At 37.7% G+C, this 19,814-nt stretch overlaps 1 protein-coding gene across 2 annotated transcripts in view; it reads right to left on the bottom strand.

Moving 5' to 3' along the window:
- plxna1a (plexin A1a) overlaps positions 1-19,814 on the bottom strand; it is a 307,799-nt gene that overhangs the window by 156,750 nt on the left and 131,235 nt on the right. For both annotated transcript variants that reach the window (XR_005130765.1, XM_037541618.1), the window contains exon 4: positions 15,281-15,412. Coding sequence is in view for 1 of the 2 variants with exons in the window: in XM_037541618.1 (XP_037397515.1) it covers positions 15,281-15,412 (132 nt within the window). In the remaining variant the exon portion in view is untranslated. The remainder of the gene's footprint in view (positions 1-15,280; positions 15,413-19,814) is intronic.

Genomic DNA, 19,814 nt, shown 5'->3' with positions numbered 1-19,814 from the left:
TTCGGTTGTGGGCGGAAACGGGAGAAATGATTCCGATTTTCTGTGGGAGCGGGCGAAAAAAACAGTCCTGCACAAACCTCGACAGTGTAATACAGATAGCAATGGATTTAAGGTGGCAATAAATTTGTTTACAGTGAATTTAAGGTGGCTTTGGATTTAATGTGGCTGTAGACGAAGGTATCAGTAAATTTCAGAGGGCAGTGAATTTAAAGTAGCACTTGATTTAATGTATCTGTAAATTTAAGGTGCTCTGAGCACCCAGCTAATGAACTTGAATGCACTCATCAGTACAAAGCTCACAGGTAAATGCCTCAACAAAACGTTTCATTCAGAACTTGAAAATCCACACAACAATGTCTTTTCGCAAAACACTCTGACTTCACTCAAATCTTGAAAACTTGCTCAGTGGTGCTCTTCACCTCCAAGACTTGTACATGGACGCAAAAAATTTTTGCTCTCAACTCCACAAGTGCACTGTTAGGTTTCGAATCTGCTGACGTAAAATGCTTGAACATTCGTGTCAAAACTCCAGCCAATCAGGCAAGTTTGTTGATCCAACCAATTGTGGCAATGTTTACTGAAAAAGTGTGCGATAATTGGTTAATGAATTATTATATTAAGGGCTGAATTATTCAGGTAGAGCCTGTTTGTTTTATTTGCCAGAATGACAGGGTTGCTTCTGGTATCAGTTGTGTTTTTAATGTGACCAAATTCACGTGTCAATGATACAGCCTTAATAACTTATTTGTCATCTTGCTAACTAGCTATAGCCATAACCTGGCTAATGTAACTAGCTAACGGCCTTTAGTACTTAGCTAGTGTTGGCTAATTTAGTTAATTTAACTAGCTTACCATCTTGCTTTTAACTTTATCATACCCAGTCACAGGTAACTACATCAGTCTCCTGAATGATGCTCGATTCAACATTGTGATTTTGCTGGAGTTCATGGATTGTTAAGGAAAGTAAGTGGACTGTTTACATTTTCACTAAATAACAAATAAAGTTTGTTGCATGGTCCATATCAGAGAAGCTCATTTGTTTACTCATTTTAAATAAGACTCAAGACTAATACTCATACTCATTTAAATAAGAGTTTGATGTTTTGTGTAAACCCAGTCTATATTTTGAAACTAAGCTGCAAAAATAGCCTGATGGAGGTACCAGTAAAATCGGTGCATTTGCATAAACCTACACATTCAAACTACAACAGTTCAGCTCCACCCAATCACATTAAAATTATTTTTGAATAAGGCACAATGTATGGCAGCCAATCAGAGCTTATTTACATATCAGTCTTAAAGACACATTTTACCCAGACACAAATTCACAAAGACATCATTTTAAAGGATAAAGGAGTGAATATGGTCATATAAAATTTATTATGAAAAATCCCAAGAAAAAATTCCAAGAAAACCACAGAATACAGGCCCTTTAATCTTTATTTTCCCCTATAGAATTCTATCTTCAAGCTGCCAACAACAGAGCTGAAACTGCTTTGGGGTTTTATTGTTGGCCATCAAGGTATATATAAAATATTTAATGTAAAAATTTCAAATTTGATATAATTTTGTAATTAGTGTCTTATTTGAGTAATATTTTCAGGGTGCGTGCAGACTGTGGGATGGGAAATGTGGACATTGCCCAGTGTATGTTCACAGTCAGAGTAACAGGACATGGCAGCCTTATTGTAGTTGAACTTTGTGTCTTCTTTTTAAAAATTTTTGAAAACTCAAGTTACCCAAGTACTCAAGTTCGTGTTGTGTTACAATTTTAATGATGAATGGAACAACAGATATGGTTCAAAATTACTTGTATTACTGTGATCCAATTGTGCAGTTAACATCTTACCATGCTCTGTGGCATGTATAAAAATAGTCACCAGATCTCAACCCAGTTGAACACCTATGAGAGACTTTGAATATGTGGGACATATGTACTCCACCATCTTCAAAACATCAACTGAGGGAAGATCTTTTGGAAGAAATGCATTTCTTCACTTGGGTACAAATCTAGAGAATTGTAGACTCTATGCCAAGGCAATTTGACGCTGTCCTGTTGGCTCACCTTAGACACAACACCTTACTAAGATTCTTTGGTTTTTTGTTTATCACCTATCAGTATATATTTTAAACTCTAAATAAAATGCTAGTCCAATTCTTTTTTAAGTACTTCATACCTGGGAGCTCCAGCACAATACATTCTCTTATATATATACTTATTTAAAATGGATTTATCTGTTGATATACATATGCACTACATGGCACTACATTGTATTACTTTTTTTTCTCTCTCCCCGATCTACTCTGAGCCAATGCAACGTAATTTCATTCTAATGCACACTGTACGGTGTAAATTTGAATGACAAAGTCTAAGTCTAAGTCTTTTTTTATCTAAGTCAAGTTTTGATCTCATGATCATTTTAACAGACTTCAGCATCAGACTGGTTTACCAAGAGTGACACTGGAGTATTTTCACCTAAAACGCGTTAATGAAGCAAGTGTATTGTTAGAAAAATGATAATAGGACTTTAGAGACATAATTCATCTTTTAGTACTTTCACTTTCCATACATTTGAAGGCAAATACTTTTGTACTTTTACTCAAGTCGAGGTCTAAAGGAAGGACTTCTACTTTTACTGGAGTAATATTTTACTGCATGGGTATCCCTACTTTAACTCAAGTACATGATCTGTGTACTTCGTCCAACTCTGATCTCCACTGACCTCTTTATACCTGTTACAGACAGAAGTGAGCTCTTCTGATATGTACAGTCAGACTCAGCTGTTATAGTGGATCGATGGAATGATGGTTTTTAGTGTTTGTGTGATGGAATCTGCTATTGCACAGTAATAAGCAAACCTGTATGATGTAGTTTCTGAAATCGTTTACTACCATCTCAAATTCTGCTGCCTATACAGTAATTAGGGCCCCATTTCAGGCATGGCATTTGACTCCAGTGTACTGGAATAGATCCTATATCAACACTCCAAATCTGAATGAAGGCCCTGGAGTACTGCTGTAGTGATGTAGTACAAGAGTAGTGCTCATGAAATTATTCATTTAACTTTCTGCCTGCTTTATTGCTGCTCCACCATGTGATAACTGATTGACGAGTCTATGCTGATGTAATTGGAAGTACTGTAGACACGTACGTATGGCACATATTTTGTGAGTTACCTATATAGAAGCAGAAATGACTAATGGACCAGTTAGTTTCGCTCATGAAGCAACAGACATGAAAGACACAAGACCAGATATATGGCAATTTATGTACTGTATTGAGAAAATATGATTTAAATTTTTTCAATGTAGCAAAGGTTCTTTTTCTTTCAGGAATAGAATAAAATAAAATAAATCAACGTACAGAAACTTCCCCAAATAAAATAAACACTGCACAACTGATTCAAAGTGCAAAATCACAGGGAAGAACCTTTTTTCCTCTTTTTTTATACCCAAGTGTTATACTCCAGTAAAAGGTTGGTTTGAAGCTAAAATTCAGTGTTTTGATAACCTAAACTTAGTGTCCAGAATATTGTCTGTATTGATGCACTGAAATGCAGACAACAGGTAAGTCTGCTTTTTATGTTAAGATAAGATTAGACTTTTATTATCCTACTGGGGGAAATGTACATTGTTACAGCAGAATACACAGTAAGCAGATAAAGAGCAGTAAGTAGACAAAGATGTGCATCATATAAAATACAAAATATAAGATATACTATAGAAATAAATAAACAAACAAGGCATCTGTTAGCAGAAAAATATAAAAAATAAAAATAGAATTAAGAAACTATACAAACTTACAGTTTACACATGCAGTTGTATGGATATCGCACATTTCTGAGCAGGTAATGACTGGATATCGCACAGAAATTGTAGATATTGCACAGTAATAATTACAGATATTGCACAGAAAGTGTGTACGTATTGCACTTGTACCAATCTATCAGCAGCAGATACTGCACATTAATTATAGGTAGAATACGATACAATTAGGGTTTTAGAGTATGCTGCTTATTCAAAGGGACTGGTGAAAATCCAGAGGATATGGCAAAGAACTGCGTCTGAGAATAAATGTCCTTTACATTTATAGTTTGTGCTTGATAAAATTTCACTCATTAAAAACATTTTACAGTAACCAATGTGAAAAAATCATAAAATCATACAGAGCAAAACGCATTATGAATGGTCCTCAGAAAAGAGGTACAGTGATATATCTAGTAAACAAGATAAGATTAACTGTGCTCCTGTGCTTGTAGTCACTGGGAAGAGTTTTTGTCTCTCAGGAAAATATATATATATTTTTTTGGTCCAAGATGACACAATTTTACAAGACAAGTAAACAGGAGCATTAATAAGATGAGCGATATGGTAAGACAGTTAAGAGGTTTTGAACAGAACACTGTTACACATTGTTAGCTTCATTTTTAAAAATTCCCTAACGTCAGCTTAGTTGATTAATGTTAAGCTATTTATATTAAGCTTGCTAGTGTTATATTGGTGGTTAAGCCTCTGGTAGGAAACAAATGAAATGGCCCAGCTACCAATGTTAGTTAGATTAATAAGTTATCATTGTACTGTTCAATCATTTATATTTGTTTGATACTAGAAAGCTAGAAACCATCTAGCTGATGTCAGAAGGCTACAAGCACGCCAGCCAAATCAATACCATGGCAACGAATGTACCTTGACCAAAAGCTGTCATGATTGGTGCAATGACTGGTCCTCGTAATTGGTCCTCGACAGTTCTGATTGGCTGGAGTTTTGATACAGATTTTCAAGCATTTTACATTGAGCAGATTTGAAACCTGAGAGCACGCTGTGGAGTTAAGAGCAAAAATTATTTGCATGCAAGTAAGCAAGTCTTGAAGGTGAAAGTGAGCACCACTGAGCAAGTCTTGAAGGTGAAAGTGAGCACCACTGAGCAAGTCTTGAAGGTGAAAGTGAGCACCACTGAGCAAGTTTTGAAGTTTTAAGTGAAGCCAGAGTGTTTTGCACGTATGATTCCTGAAAGAGAAGGATGTTGTGTGAATTTTCAAGTTCTGAATGAAACTAGTGTTTTGTTGAGCAAATCCAAAGGCGTTTACCTGCAAGCTTTATACTGACCAGTGCACTCAAGTTCATTAGCTACGTGCTCAGAGCACCACAAACATTCCTCTCTGAAACATTTTGACCCAAAATGAACTCCACAGCACTGGATTTAAGGGAGCAGTGGACTTAAGGTAGCAATTAAATGAAGGTAGCAGTGGAATAAATGAGCCATTGAATTTAAGGGAACAGTGGATTTAAGGTAGCAATGAATTTGTGGTGGCACAAGACTCCAGATGGCAGTGGATTTAAGGCAACAGTGGGTATAAGGTAGCTGTGGATCTAAGGTAGCAGTGGACTTTTTGTGACATTGGATTTAAAGTAGACATAGATTTAAGGTTGCAGGAGATTTATGGTTTCAGTGAACTTAAGGAAGCAGTGGATTTAGGGTACAAGTGATTTTATTAGTATAGCAGTACACACAGACTTACGCACAGCAATACACAAAAATGAATTTAACGTGAAACTCCATTTAAGGTAGCACTAAAATTAAGGTGGCACAGAATTTAAGGTGGAACAAAAAATTACATAGTTCTAAATTCAAGGCAGCACAGAATTTAAGGTGGAAGTGTAAGATAGCACTAAAATTAATGTGGTACTGAATTTAAAGTGGAACTTCATTGAAGGTGGCACTGAATTTAAGGTGGAACTGCAATTAATATGGCACTAAATTTAAGGTGGTACTGAATTTAAGGTAACTCTATTTTAAAACCAAAATTGAGGTGGCATGGAATTTAAGGTGAAAAAAATGGTTTTTCATTAGTAAGCCTTGCTTAATATTTGAACACATCTTAAACTGTAAAAAATAAAATTTTTACTGTGGCCGTTTCCATCTCTGTTGTGCCCATCTCTCTGCTATAGGTGCAGATAACGTGCACATCAGTCAACCAATGTTACTACCCTGCTCTAAAAATGACGTCTTACCAGGCTAGAGCAAGGGAGAACTTAGTCTCATCACATTTAGCTTGTTATTTAGTGTTCTAGTTAGTTACTATTGTTAGTTCTGAGTTATTGTGTTCGTAGATATTGTAGTTTTTAGTCTTTAAGCTAGGTTGCGCTAGCTGAAGGTAGTCAATAAACTTAATAGTTATATTTAAATATTTAGTCTTTCAAGTTTAGTTTTTCAAACAGTTTAGTGTTTTTGAATTTAGCTTTTTTGGGTTAAGAGGGTCGAATGTGTGCTTACCACGGATATAAAAGCAACATAGGATTGCACACATTTCACACTAATCCAACACTGGCCATCCAGTAGTAACACATGACCAATTAGGTCCTACCATCCTAGTAACAAGGAACTTTGCCTGCTTGATGGAGGTGAAACTGGGTTATCTGCCTGAATGATTCTTTGTCTAAATCCTGATGGTTTCCCTTCATCTAAAGATTACCTAACAGTTCCGCTATGGTAGGTTCTCGTTATCTCTTAGTAGAGAGCACTTTGTCAGATGTCTCTGTTTAAAATCAAAGGAAGCAATCTAATGATAATTTAGCATCATATGTGGATGATGCAATTTATTAGTATTTTTCCCCAAATTGGCGCACTTCTTGGCCAGTATTTTTCAGATGATAGCATGAAGAAGTTAGCCTGCTAGCTAACTAAAACCCCCATGGCTCTACATAAGTTTGTGATATGTTTAGCTAGCTAGCTGGCTACCTTAGCTGACGTTGCATCCACATATGTCTGTTCTTTATCACATTACGCAGCCAAACTTGTATGTCTCTCTAATTATAGGAAACTGAGCGTACCAACAGTGCAGTGTTTTGATTCAGTTTAAACCCAAATATTTAGGTGAGAAGTATTGGGATTTTTTATTGTCAGCTTTGTGGACGTGATGTTAACTCGTGTCTATCCCTATTTTATTTTAATTAGAAAAACAAAAAAACAGAAACGTTTTTTTTTTTTTTTAATAAGAGAGACAAGGAATGTCGGACTGATTCAACTGGCCTGCACGTCTTTGTCCAGGCACATGTAAAACCATCCAGAAAATCTAAACGTAGTATCTGAGTACATAAACACTTAAACGTACATCAAGATCCAAACAGGCCAAGCTTTAGCCAATCATTTAAAAAGTAAGAAATAAACAAAAAAATGGTGCACAGCTTTGAAATATTGCATGGTCACTTGGACTAAGTCGATATTTTTTTCATAGAAATTCATGATGTGAGCAGAAATGCTCTAAGTGACTTGCCGTGGAATGACCTCTTTGTCAAATGTATCAAGGAAATTCATTTTGATTGAGCTTCAGTTACTTTGCTGTAGATGGAGCATACCTTTGATATCAAAAGTTACAGGCCAAGTCATATTGTACCTTTCAAGGCAACATACCTAGTCTGAAAACACCATTCATTTTTAGTTTGCATGTGACTTTTTATTATTTTTTTTGGCAAGCTTATCAGTCTTGCATAATGACCTCTGCCTTAGATGACCTTAAAAGAAAATCCACAAGAAACTTCACTCATGGTGGTACCTTTCTGTTAGCAGCAACATGCCACCATGGATCATTTTAGCTGAGCTGAGGAAAACAGTGGGTGTAAAAGTATTATTACAGAGAAGTGTGTGTCTTTTAGTGAGAGAGTAGGGGAATAAATTCTCTAAATTACAAAAGAATAACTTCTTTAATTAATAACACAAAGCCTGCAATTGTCTATTAAAATAAGCATATCCACAAAATGATTTTCCTGCAATTTTGTACAGTTTGGACTAATTAATGTTTAGGTAAATAAAATTGTTAGATTATCGCTCATCCGTGTCTTTATGGACCTTGCTTTGTGCACTGGTACGCAGTCATGTTGGAACAGGAAGGGTCCTTCCCCAAAGTTGAGAGCATGAAAATTTCTTGGTCTGCTGAAGCATTAAGAGTTCCTTTCACTGCAACTAACGGGCCGAGCCCACCTCCTGAAAAATGACCCCACACCATAATCCCCCCTCCACCAAACTTTACACTTGGTACAATGCAGTCAGACAAGTACCATTCTCCTGGCAACCGCCAAACCCAGACTAGTCCACCAGATTGCCAGACGGAGAAGTGTGATTTCTCACATCTCCACTGCTCTAGTCCAGTGGCGGCGCTTTACACCACTGCATTCAACACTTTGCATTGCGGTTGGTGATGTAAGGCTTGGATGCAGCTGCTTGGCCATGGAAACCCATTCCATAAAGCCCTCTATGCTGTTCTTGAACTAATCTGAAGGCAACATGAAGTTTGGAGGTCTGTAGTGATTGACTCTGCAGAAAGTTGGTGACCTCTGTGCACTATGTGCGTCAGCATCCGCTGGCATACCACTTGGTGGCTGAGTTGCTGTCGTTCCCAATCACTTCCATCAAGCTATTTTAGTTACTTATTTCTAGCTTTGAGTAAGGTATTATAGTGTTGAACCAGGGATTAGAGCTTTCTCATATTCTAACAATTATATAAGAGCATGTTTGTTTACCACCGGCAGTAATGTTTTGCTACAGTGGTCTAATGCCAAGTCGATATCTGGGATATCAAAGGTGTAATGGATGTCACTGAGTACCAGGTCATATAAAACAGCTTGGTCATTAAATGTTTTAAATTTTTCTTCTAACCACCATCCAAGAGCCTGGCTTTTTTATTCAAGTATTTCTAATGCATCCAATAGAGCAGTGGTCATTAAAACCAGGGTCATATACATCTACAGAAAGAGTTGTGTACCTGCGTATATTCCTAGTCTTTCTAACATTAACATCGGAAAGGGTTAGAATATCGAAATGTGCTCTACATTTTCAGAGAAAGAGGGAGAGAGAGAGAGAGAGAGAGAGAGAGAGAGAGAGAGAGAGTGAGAGAGATGCATTGTATAACTGTGTAAAGTGTGGCTTACATTCATAAATAATTTAGAATACATTGAGAAATAAATGTACCTCTGCAATTAGAAATGCCAAAGCAGATAATTATCTCAGCTTGTTCCCCAACTCTTCCAATGTTTAAAAAATGCAGTAAATTCTCTTAAAAACAAGCTCTGTTATCCCAACTAACATTTTAGCTGATAATCAATTGATAATTGATCAGAAAGAAGAAAATTTTTCTGCAGCTGGTCATATATTCAAAAACACTTACACAAACTTATCTTTGAATCAGTCTGACTATACTTCTCCTGCTACGCAGAACTACGGTCTTGAAAAACTACAGGTGAAGACAGTTTGAACACCTATTTTCAGTGTCTTGCAATCCTGTTTATTTTAGAACATATTACACACATTTTCTCTTTTATCTTGGAGAACTCCTGGGATCTGGAAGACAGCACGTTATTCTGCTGCAAAAGAAGGAGAAGCGGCAGATCAAAATAACAAAACTCATGTTAGCAAAGATTTTAGAATCTTTATTGAATAGCCAACTCAAATAATTTTCGCATATTAATGTAAATAATATATAATGTCCAGTTTTACAACCCCAATTCCAATGAAGTTGGGACGTTGTGTAAAACAAATAAAAACAGGATGCGATGATTTGCAAATCCTTTTCAACTTATATTCAATTTAAAACACTACAAAGACAAGATATTTAATGTTCAAACAGATAAACTTTTTTGTTTTTTGCAAATATTCATTTTAAATTTGATGCCTGCAACACATTCCAAAGAAGTTGGGGCAGGGGCAAAAAAAGACTAGGAAAGTTGAGGAATTGTCAAAAAACACCTGTTTGGAACATTCCACAGATGAATAGGTTAATTGGAAACAGGTGAGTGTCATGATTGGGTATAAAGGGAGCATCCCTGAAAGGCTCAGATGTTCACAAGCAAGGATGAGGTTCACCACTTTGTGAACAACTGCGTGAGCAAATAGTCCAACAGTTTAAGAACAACGTTTCTCAACGTGCAATTGCAAGGAATTTAGGGATTTCATCATCTACAATCCATAATATCATCAAAAGATTCTGAGAATCTGGAGAAATCTCTGCAAGTAAGCGGCAAGGCAGAAAACCAAAACTGAATGCCCATGACCTTCAATCCCTCAGGCGGCACTGCATTAAAAACCGACATCATTCTGTAACGGATATTACCACATGGGCTCAGGAACACTTCAGAAAACCATTGTCAGTGAACACAGGAAGAGGAAAAGGGCTGTCCGGATTGTTATCAGTGCAAAGTTCAAAAGCCAGCATCTCTGATGGTATGGGGGTGTGTTAGTGCATGGCATGGGTAACTTGCACATCTGTGAAGGCACCATTAATGCTGAAAGGTACATTCAGGTTTTGGAGCAACATATGCTGCCATCCAAGCAACGTCTTTTTCAAGGATGTCGCTGCTTATTTCAGCAAGACAATCCCAAGCCCCATTCTGCACGAGTTACAACAGCGTGGCTTCATAGTAAAAGAGCGTGGGTACTAGACTGGCCTGCCTGCAGTCCAGACCTGTCTCCCATTGAAAATGTGTGGCGCATTATGAAGTGCAAAATACAACAACGGAGACCCCGGAATGTTAAGCAATTGAAGTTGTACATCAAGCAAGAATGGGAAAAGAATTCCACCTACAAAGCTTCAACAATTAGTGTCCTCAGTTCCCAAACGCTTATTGAGTGTTGTTAAAAGGAAAGGTGATGTAACACAGTGGTAAACATGCCCCTGTCCCAACTTCTTTGGAACGTGTTGCAGGCATCAAATTCAAAATGAGTGAATATTTGCAAAAAACAATAAGGTTTATATGTTTGAACATTAAATATCTTGTCTTTGTAATGTATTCAATTGAACATAGGTTGAAAAGAATTTGCACATCATCGTATTCTGTTTTTATTTGCTTTACACAACACCCCAAATTCATTGGAATTGGGGTTGTACATAAAAACGCAACACAAATAGCAACCACACATGCTTCGCAAGGTGTGTAGAGTCTGGTGTGAAGTACCAAGCATTGCTTAGTGGCTCCAGATTACCACACATGCTGCGTCGCATTTGTGTGAAATGGGCATCACTCCCCTCCAAGTAGAAATAGTTTGACTGACTGATCGACGGAAACTGTATTTGGCATCAAAGTGCTCTGAAAAGTTTCCCGAAAAGCAGTTGCAATTGTTGTAACCTCAAAGCTAGAGGTTTCTGGAGGTGCAAGTCACTAGAGGCTAAAATAGACATCATCACAATAGTTAAGCCACGATACAAATTATACTGTGACTGTTAAATATTTGTGATATGCTACATAATGTGATATGCTATATAGGGATATATTTATCAATTTTGACTACAAATTCTGCCCCCAAAAGAAAACTCTTCCTGTTGTGTGTGTGTGTGTGTGTGTGTGTGTGTGTGTGTGTGTGTGTGTGTATGTGTATACATACTGAGTCTCTGTATCTAGATTCTACTTTTTGACCCTAAATACCACAATACAATGTTGCATCCAGTCTTCAAACCCTTAGCAAGACAAAACTGTCACATCAGCTTTCAAAAACTTTCAGTGAAGTGTGTCAAGGACGAATCCATTTGAAGGCACCGTCTTGGAGCCCACTGGACAAAACTTTGCACATATTTGCAAAGCTTTTGTTTTTCTCAGTGAAAACTACTAGAGGATGGCATGGGCATGTCTAAATCAAGCTGATACTAATCAAAGTCTTCACCCCCTCATTTAGTGTAGGAAAGGCTTATATGAAGACAGCAGAAGGGGGGAAGACACACTGTGCCTATCAGCAACTTTTAATTAACTGCCTGTGAATATGGGGAAGGGGAAATTGTTCTGTCAAGCCAACGAAATGGACTTTTTGATGTTTGAGGAACAACATGGGCCTCCATCTGCCATTTCTATTATCAAACGAAGAGATACAAATGGGGAAAAAGTGTAGGGGGGAGGCAAATGGAGCAGAAGCAGCATGTCTCTGCCGATCCAAGCACTACAGAGGGAGCAAAATACCAATACTGTGCCCATGTCTGCGAAGAAATACTTTTGTGCAGCAGCTGTACAATTTATCTGTGGGTGAAGTAATGACGAATACAAACGTGGTTAGGGCTGCACTTATAGAATTGGATGAATTACTACATTCAAAATGAAAAATGCTACAGATGAATATTTGTGTATTCAAAAAAATATGTGACCATGCAATGTAAGATCTTGCAGTCTTCTGGACAATGTAAGGTGATGGTGAAAGAAAAAAGCCTGACCAATCACTGCAGAGGCTTGCTGGAATTGAGGGCATTGGTGAATATGAAACACTTGATATAACTTTGAAAGACTGAATTGAGGGACGTAAGGTACGTAAAAAAAGCTAAATAAATGAGATACGTAATAAAAAACACAAGAGAAGTCTCTGCTAATCAGAACCCATCTCCTCTGACTCCTGTCAGTTCTCAAAGAATCTGCCCTATCTCAAAGGCAGAGCAAGAAAAAGAGCACCCTATTTTGGAGAGGTTAGAAAGGACGAGTGCTTGGGGCGATTCCCCTGTTGACTCCTTCCTCCAGAGAGGTAAAAACATTTAAAATAGAAGGGCAAAAGAAAAGGGGAGAGACAGATGAAGCAACAGAGAGAACAAACTGCTTTAAACCAATTAATTTTCACCTCTTGGCTTACTTCAGTATTTTAGAGTGGATTAAGCCATACTGAGCTGGTTTTCAGGGTTATGCCTAACTCCTAGTCATGAAGGGTGAACTGCTATTCTGCAGGCTGAAATTTTCAAACTTGCATGCCTTCTTATAATAAATGCACAGTAATTGGTGAGAAATGCTGAAGGGAAACAAAACCTTTGCATTACCATGTTCATACCATCATTATTAGTCCTTTTGCCTGGTAATTTGGGTGTGACGGTCTGTTCTTTGAATGTGCACTCAGGAGTTTCAAAAGATTTTTTTCTCCAAGATTTTTTTTTTTCCTTGAATGGTTGTATTTTGCTATCTGAGGTTCATGTTTGGTTGCGGCACATCATCTAAATCATTTTATTCACTACAGTCCGATTTATCAGACCCATTTAACTCATCACTTCCCATGTCTTTGTGGCTGGGAGTGTAATCAGGGTTTTTATCTGAGCTATCTTCACATCCCTCAAACTCACTGCCACTGTCATCTCCGGTAATGATCTTGAGTGCATCTGAAATACAGTTCTTGGCATTCATACTGCATGTTAAATGGTATTACAGATAGGATGGACATAGCATAGTAAAAATTTTATTTGTTTATTTACCAAGTGAAGCTTGTCAGCTAATGCCATGGTCATTTCATTAGTGATATGCAAAAAAAAATGTATTTTTCTTATTGTGAAAAAGACATCACATGGCATCTTCTGTAACTATTTTAAGATAAAAATCCTGATGTAAATTATATATGTCACAACAACAAATACAACACGTAACTTGTATTTCATCATTGGGGAATGCAGTCAGAATAGTTAGATGCAATGAGGAACATGTTATTAAAGCATTAAAATTGTTAAATGGGTTGGAACTTACCTTTAGAAAAAAAAACATTCTAAATGAGGTCACGTGAACACAAATTCACAGTGTCATAGGCCAGTTTCCAGGATGTTCAGTATATTTCATTTAGAAACTTCGTGAGGATGAAATGAAGAATAAAGCTGTATAAGGAACTTTCAAGACCCTTTAAAGGGTTTGTGGCACATACGTAACCAGGGTCTATTATGGGTTAATGTCGAATTCAAGATTTCCAACTTACATTTTACTTCAATGGTCAATGGTAGACTCTTTGTAGATGCTCACCTTGCTTTTAAATGGAATTCAACTTATACATTTAATATCTAAAATCTATATCTAACCCAAGCAAAACCTACCTCTAACCCTAAAACTACTAATGATTAACAATAAGTAGTTCGTTAACCACTTGAGCACCTGCATATCTGTACAACGAACATTCAAAATAAAACACAGTCAGTATAGTGGGGTGAATATAAAAAATGTGCAGCATTTTATCTCTGTTCAAGAATAAAATCTTTATTTAATATTTCTCATTTTCAGCACTCTATACCAGCTAGTCATGTGAGCTCCATAAGTTTAAGCCACTGCACGTCCATTTGAAGTGCACTACAGCTCTATACACTAACCATTCATGTGGAAAAGGGACGAGGGGCTTATCTATTGTGCCCTTCCTCTATGCTTTCTTGCTCATCTCCAATGTCAGAGTCATTCAAATGCAACCCATTTATATCAAAAACAGCATCTTCTCTGTAAAGCTTTGGACACATTAAAGATGATTATCTGTAATTGCTGACAAATTGCAGAATGCTGGTGCAGCAGAGGTATTTACATATAGTGTGTGTGTGTGTGTGTGTGTGTGTGTGTGTGTGTGTGTGTGTGTGTGTGAGAGAGAGAGAAACAATACATGTTTGTTAAGAAGCACACTCATTAGAAAGGAAAAGCTTGAGACAGAAGGATGATTTAACTTTTTTCATGGCCTTTATCTACAGCTCCTAGAGCCCTCCCCCTCAGAATGCAGCATATTGCTACCTGGCACTGTGGATAAGGCTGTCCACAGGCAGAGGTCTAATTCCACAGTGTGCACAGTTGGCTGATGGTTCTGAGTTCAATATTGTACTGTAGTAAAGGGTCTTCTGAATGAACAATAAATTCTGGTTCAAGTTCAGTAGGTGGGTTTTGCAACCGTTGTTTCAACTGAACAATTACATATGGCAGAAATCTGCACCCAATCCCCAGTCGTGTTGCGTGTCCCTTCTTCCCCTTCCCACAAACCACAACTCAACCAAGACTCACTTGTTTCTAACTACACTAATGATTGTAATAAACTAATAAACGGAACTCAGATTAGTTTCCAGTATAGTTTTCCAGCCCTATGCTGTGACATGGAGGAGCTGGACCACATTTTTACATCAGAAAGGATCAGAGAGGCCTTCATTCCCAAACATCTTTGATAAGATAAGTGGCATATTATGAAGCTGTGTGTCTGCTGATGGTCTATTATAAATGCTGTGTGCATCTTTTACATGAAAGCTTGCACACACACCTCACCACATATATTTAGTAGAGATGAAGTGGTGCCTCAATTACAACATAAGTAACGAAGAAATTAACATGAAAAATTGCAGCTTCAAGTGCAAATAACGTCATCATTTAGATTCTTCAGATTATGTTGTTTTACCCAAAACCACTAATGTATGCTTAAAACATTTTTAGAACTTTTCTTAAGATTCAAGAACCACTCCAATATTCAAATTCCACAGACCAGAATGAGCTTAGATTAAGTAGTGAAATATGTATGTGTCTGGATATTGATGTGTTGCATTGCATGTCTCACCTCTTTGTCTGTGAGTGTGTATATGTATTGATGGTCTGGGCTGAAGAGCATGTCTCTCAGAATGGAATTCCCTTCACTCATAGCCACATTTTCATACAGCAGAGCAGGCTGGTTAATAGAGTTCACCAGGATCTGAAACAAAAAAGACAATTGCCTTGAGTTAGCAACAGCACTGAAACTTTGCTCACAGATAAAACAATGGGTAGTGCTGGGTAAAAGAGAGGCATGGCTGCTTCTTTAATAGGTTTTGCATGGTCCAGTAAAACCGGTCATTTCCCATCATTCTGACAGCATGAGTGAGTACTGCACCCAGTTTTCAGCTTTGCAGTAAAAAAAAATTAATGAATGTAATAAATCTTCTCATAAGTGTAATAAATTTTCTCTCCATGATATGTATTTTACTATGAAAACAAAACTATTGTGAAAACACTGAACTGCAAATTGCCCTGCCATCAACATATTACATGCAGCAGTGAATAGGCTTACACTAAACTCAATGTGCTCTAGCACACAACATGCATAACACTAAAAAACCCCAACGTGCAGCAGTGACATAACTGGAAGAGCAAGTTGCTCTTAGCACGTTACTCAAAATGTGTACCTTAGTGGAAAACAGAATGATTTAAAAAATGCAAGCAATTAATCACCATATAAACAATTGCACTTAACAATTTAACCAGATTTTTTGTCATTTGTATGCAACTATAAGTACCTGAAGTGGCAAAGTTGCTTCCTAGTTGTCAATACGTAGGAACTCCCCAGTACTCACCATTTTCCTCTACAGCATCAGTTAGTTACTTACATTGATTTGCCTAATGAATGAAAATGCACCCAATTCAAGCTGTTTGTTATGACAAATATGATGATGAAAGCTAACAAGAGAGGAATATACCAGCTCAAATAATTGTGATCAGGCAATTATGTAACTGTGTATTTATGTAATTGTGAAAGGTCCGATGTACAGATACAAAGAAAAATGGTGTTGTCGAAGAATTGTCGAAGACACACAATTAGTGGAATTATTATTATTGCTTCAATTTTAATAGAATAATGCAACCAATTTGCCTTTCCTTTTGTCACTTACATTACCCTCAGTTCATGATTTCCTTCTCAGGGTCTGCTCTTGGCCTCCACACTCCATGTGCATTCATCAGTGGCTCAGTGGTTAGTGCCACTCAGCACCATTTAATGCCATAGCTTCCATGCTTCTACTTGAAGGCGTGGGCTACAAGGTCCAAGCAGTACTAAACAAATGGACTTTAGACTATAACATCAGGCACCACCCCCCGCCCCCCATCCTGTAATACTCTCCCTCGCCTCCTCACAAGCCGTATTGATGTGAGGTCAAGGGAGTGTGACCTGGTTGTACCCTTGTACTCCAGGGCCAAATAATCTCCCTGGCCACAGTGTGAGAGACCTGTGATTAATGGGTCTCCTTCCCTGCAAGCGATGTGGGAATGCACTACCTGGCTCCTAGACAGCACCACTTTGTTAATGAAGAGGAGACAGACTACAGAGCTGGGGGAGCAAAGGACCTTCCAACCCACTTACATATACACAGTCAGCTAAAGCTCTGACTACTGGAACAACAGTATTTTTAAGAAATTAGACAGTTTAAAGGCTTTTATAACCTCAACTGGGAGTGGTCTATCTCTGTCAAAAGCCTGGGTTATGATTCTGTGATTTCCAGAAAGAACTCTCAGGAAACAGCAAAACTCAGTCAGCAGTTCTTTAACAATTTAAAAATTGAGAATGTTAAGAAGAGGTAAGCTATTGATTGCCTTTAAAAATGTAGAGGTCGTACTTCTCCCTAAGGGTAGCTGGGTGATGAAACATCTAAGCAGTTTGGGACTTGTAGAGCATTGTCTCGCCATCACCCTATTCAGCACTGTCCCCACAGGATGCGGCTCATTAATGAACAGAGGCTGATAAAAGTCCAAGGACGCTGCCTCCTCTCCCTCAGCCAGTCCATCCAGAACACTTGCCAAACAGAGCTGAGATTCTCTGCAGTGGGGATGAGCGGGGGGAAGGGAGACGAGCTAAAGGATCCTACCTCAGAAACGGCATGCTTCATCTATCAGTGCACAGCAGAAGGGAGACACTTCAACTTGACATACCAGAGCACATGGAAGTGTAACATATCTGCTTAATTAATACTAGCTAGGGCACTGGATTTAATACCTTTCACATATTTTACTCACTTATAGATAGGTTTGGTCAAGAAAAGATCTTTATTATAACATACATTAAAATTATAATTTTGGCTTCTCAAAATTACACACCTTTGTAACTCTGAAATAATTAAGGCCTTCCCTGAAGAAAAAAAAAACATAATCTGGATGGCAGCATATGTTGCTCTAAAACCTGTAAATATCATCCAGCATTAATGTCAGAGACTCAACCAATGCAGTTTCTAAAGCTTTACCATCTAGACTTCAAACAGAGATCCTCTTAGCTTTTATTTGGTATTTAGCTTATTAAATTGTAAATACTCTTTGATCAGAGGAGGATGGGTCTCCCCTTGTGAGTCTTGGTTCCTCCCAAGGTTTCTTCCTCCAGACTGAGGGAGTTTTTCTTTGCCACTGTCACCTCTGGCTTGCTCACTGGGGGATATATGTTGTAACTATATGTTTTCAAACTTCTGTAAAGCTGCTTTGTGACAACATCACTGTAAAAAGCGCTATACAAATAAATTGGAATTGAATCTTTACAGATGAGTAAGTCACCCATGACATGCACTAAAGCACCCCCATACCATCACGGATGTGGGCTTTTCAACTGAGATAACAAGCCAGATGGTCCCTCTCCTCTTTAGCCTGGAGGACACGCCACCCATGATTTCCAAAAAGAATTTAAATTTTTGATTCATCAGACCACAGGGCACTTTTCCACTTCCCCTCAGTCCATCTTAAATGAGCTCAGGGCCCATGAAGGTGATGGTGTTTCTGTATCCTGTTTATATATGTTTTTTTTCTTTGCATGGTAGAGTTTTAACTTGCATTTGCAGATGCAGTGATTAACTTTATTCACAGATAGTTGTTTTCATAAGTGTTCCTGAGCCCATGCAGTGATTTCCACTACAGAAGCATGTCTGTTTTTAATGCAGTGCTACCTGAGGGCACAAAGGTCACGGCCAGCCAATATTGTTTTTCCTTTGCATACAGAGATTTCTCCAGATTCTCTGAAACTTTTATAAATATTATGTACCAATGATGATTTGCTTGTGCAGTCTTTCACAGAGTGGTAAACCCCTCCCCGGCTCTCTGGAATTCACATGAATAATTTTGGGCTGTTCTAGATAAAACACAGACATTTGAAACTTTAAAAAGACATTGTAAGTTTTATTTAAAGCTCAAACATATATTAGCAGTTTTCAGTGACTCCTTTAGGGCACATAGAAGCCACTGTTTCCCCCATTTCTAACATCTGACTTAAAAATATTGGTCAGGCTCCCACTTGCATGCACAGCCTGTGATGTATCTAGGACTTTAAGTAAGTTATTAATTCTCAAAGTTGCTCTGACCTATTGGAAATCAAAGCATGATTGGTTGATTCTACTACTGGCTTGATCTGACATGTTAGGACATACTAGTCCAGCTCCTGAAGGTCAAATCAATGGGAGAACACATTTGACTGTATCTACCTAGATACCACAGGGAAAAATATTCTGTTCAGAAAATTTCATCATTTCATCATTTTGTTTCCTACAAGGCCTGAGGGTTCTTCACTGCTGGCTACCCCTTACATTGTGAGAATACGCTATGATGAGAAGACCAATATAAATAGAAAGTAAACATTTTGAAGCAACAAGGTTTGCTCTGACATCAAACTTCAAGTCATTCATAGATTCAGCCTGAAGCCTAGCACTGTAAGTTGCTAGCAGTGACTCTACAAGTGTAACTATCTCACTCAAAATCTTTTAAATGTCTGAAGGCACTCTTGGAAAAAAACAAAATTCTTTCAAAGTAATGCCACAGTCAATCTGCTTAGCACTCAAGTATGAGGTTTAATTTCTAAGCAAAACACTGCACTTATGCTGCCAATACCATTAATAATATGGATAAATCAGAAACAGCATAGAGGGATGCTCTAGTTACCCTCAAATCAAGATGATATTTAATGATACAAGAGTGAGAGCAAGAACAAGCACCCACTCTTACTGGACATCAGTGATGAAAATTAGAAACTGGGTTCACTTCATTTAATATTCACTCTGCATTCACATGAGCTTCAGGTTCATATCAACCATGCCTCTACATGATGAAAATAAAAATGTTACTGAATTGATACAATGATACATACAGTATCTCACAAAAGTGAGTACATCCCTCACATTTCTGCAAATATTTTATTATATCTTTTCATGGGATAATTAAACTTGGACATAACAAAGTAATCAGTGTACAAGTGTACAGCTTGTATAGCAGTATAGATTTACTGTCTTCTGAAAATAACTCACAGCCATTAATGTCTAAATAGCTGCCAACATAAGTGAGTATACATACACACACACACGTATATGTAAGGCAAGAAG

This window comes from Pygocentrus nattereri, chromosome 9 (assembly GCF_015220715.1).
Source record: "Pygocentrus nattereri isolate fPygNat1 chromosome 9, fPygNat1.pri, whole genome shotgun sequence".
Classification (NCBI taxonomy): domain Eukaryota; kingdom Metazoa; phylum Chordata; class Actinopteri; order Characiformes; family Serrasalmidae; genus Pygocentrus; species Pygocentrus nattereri.
Note: the sequence above shows the minus strand (reverse complement) of the source record. Positions and strands in the feature narration are given on the sequence as shown.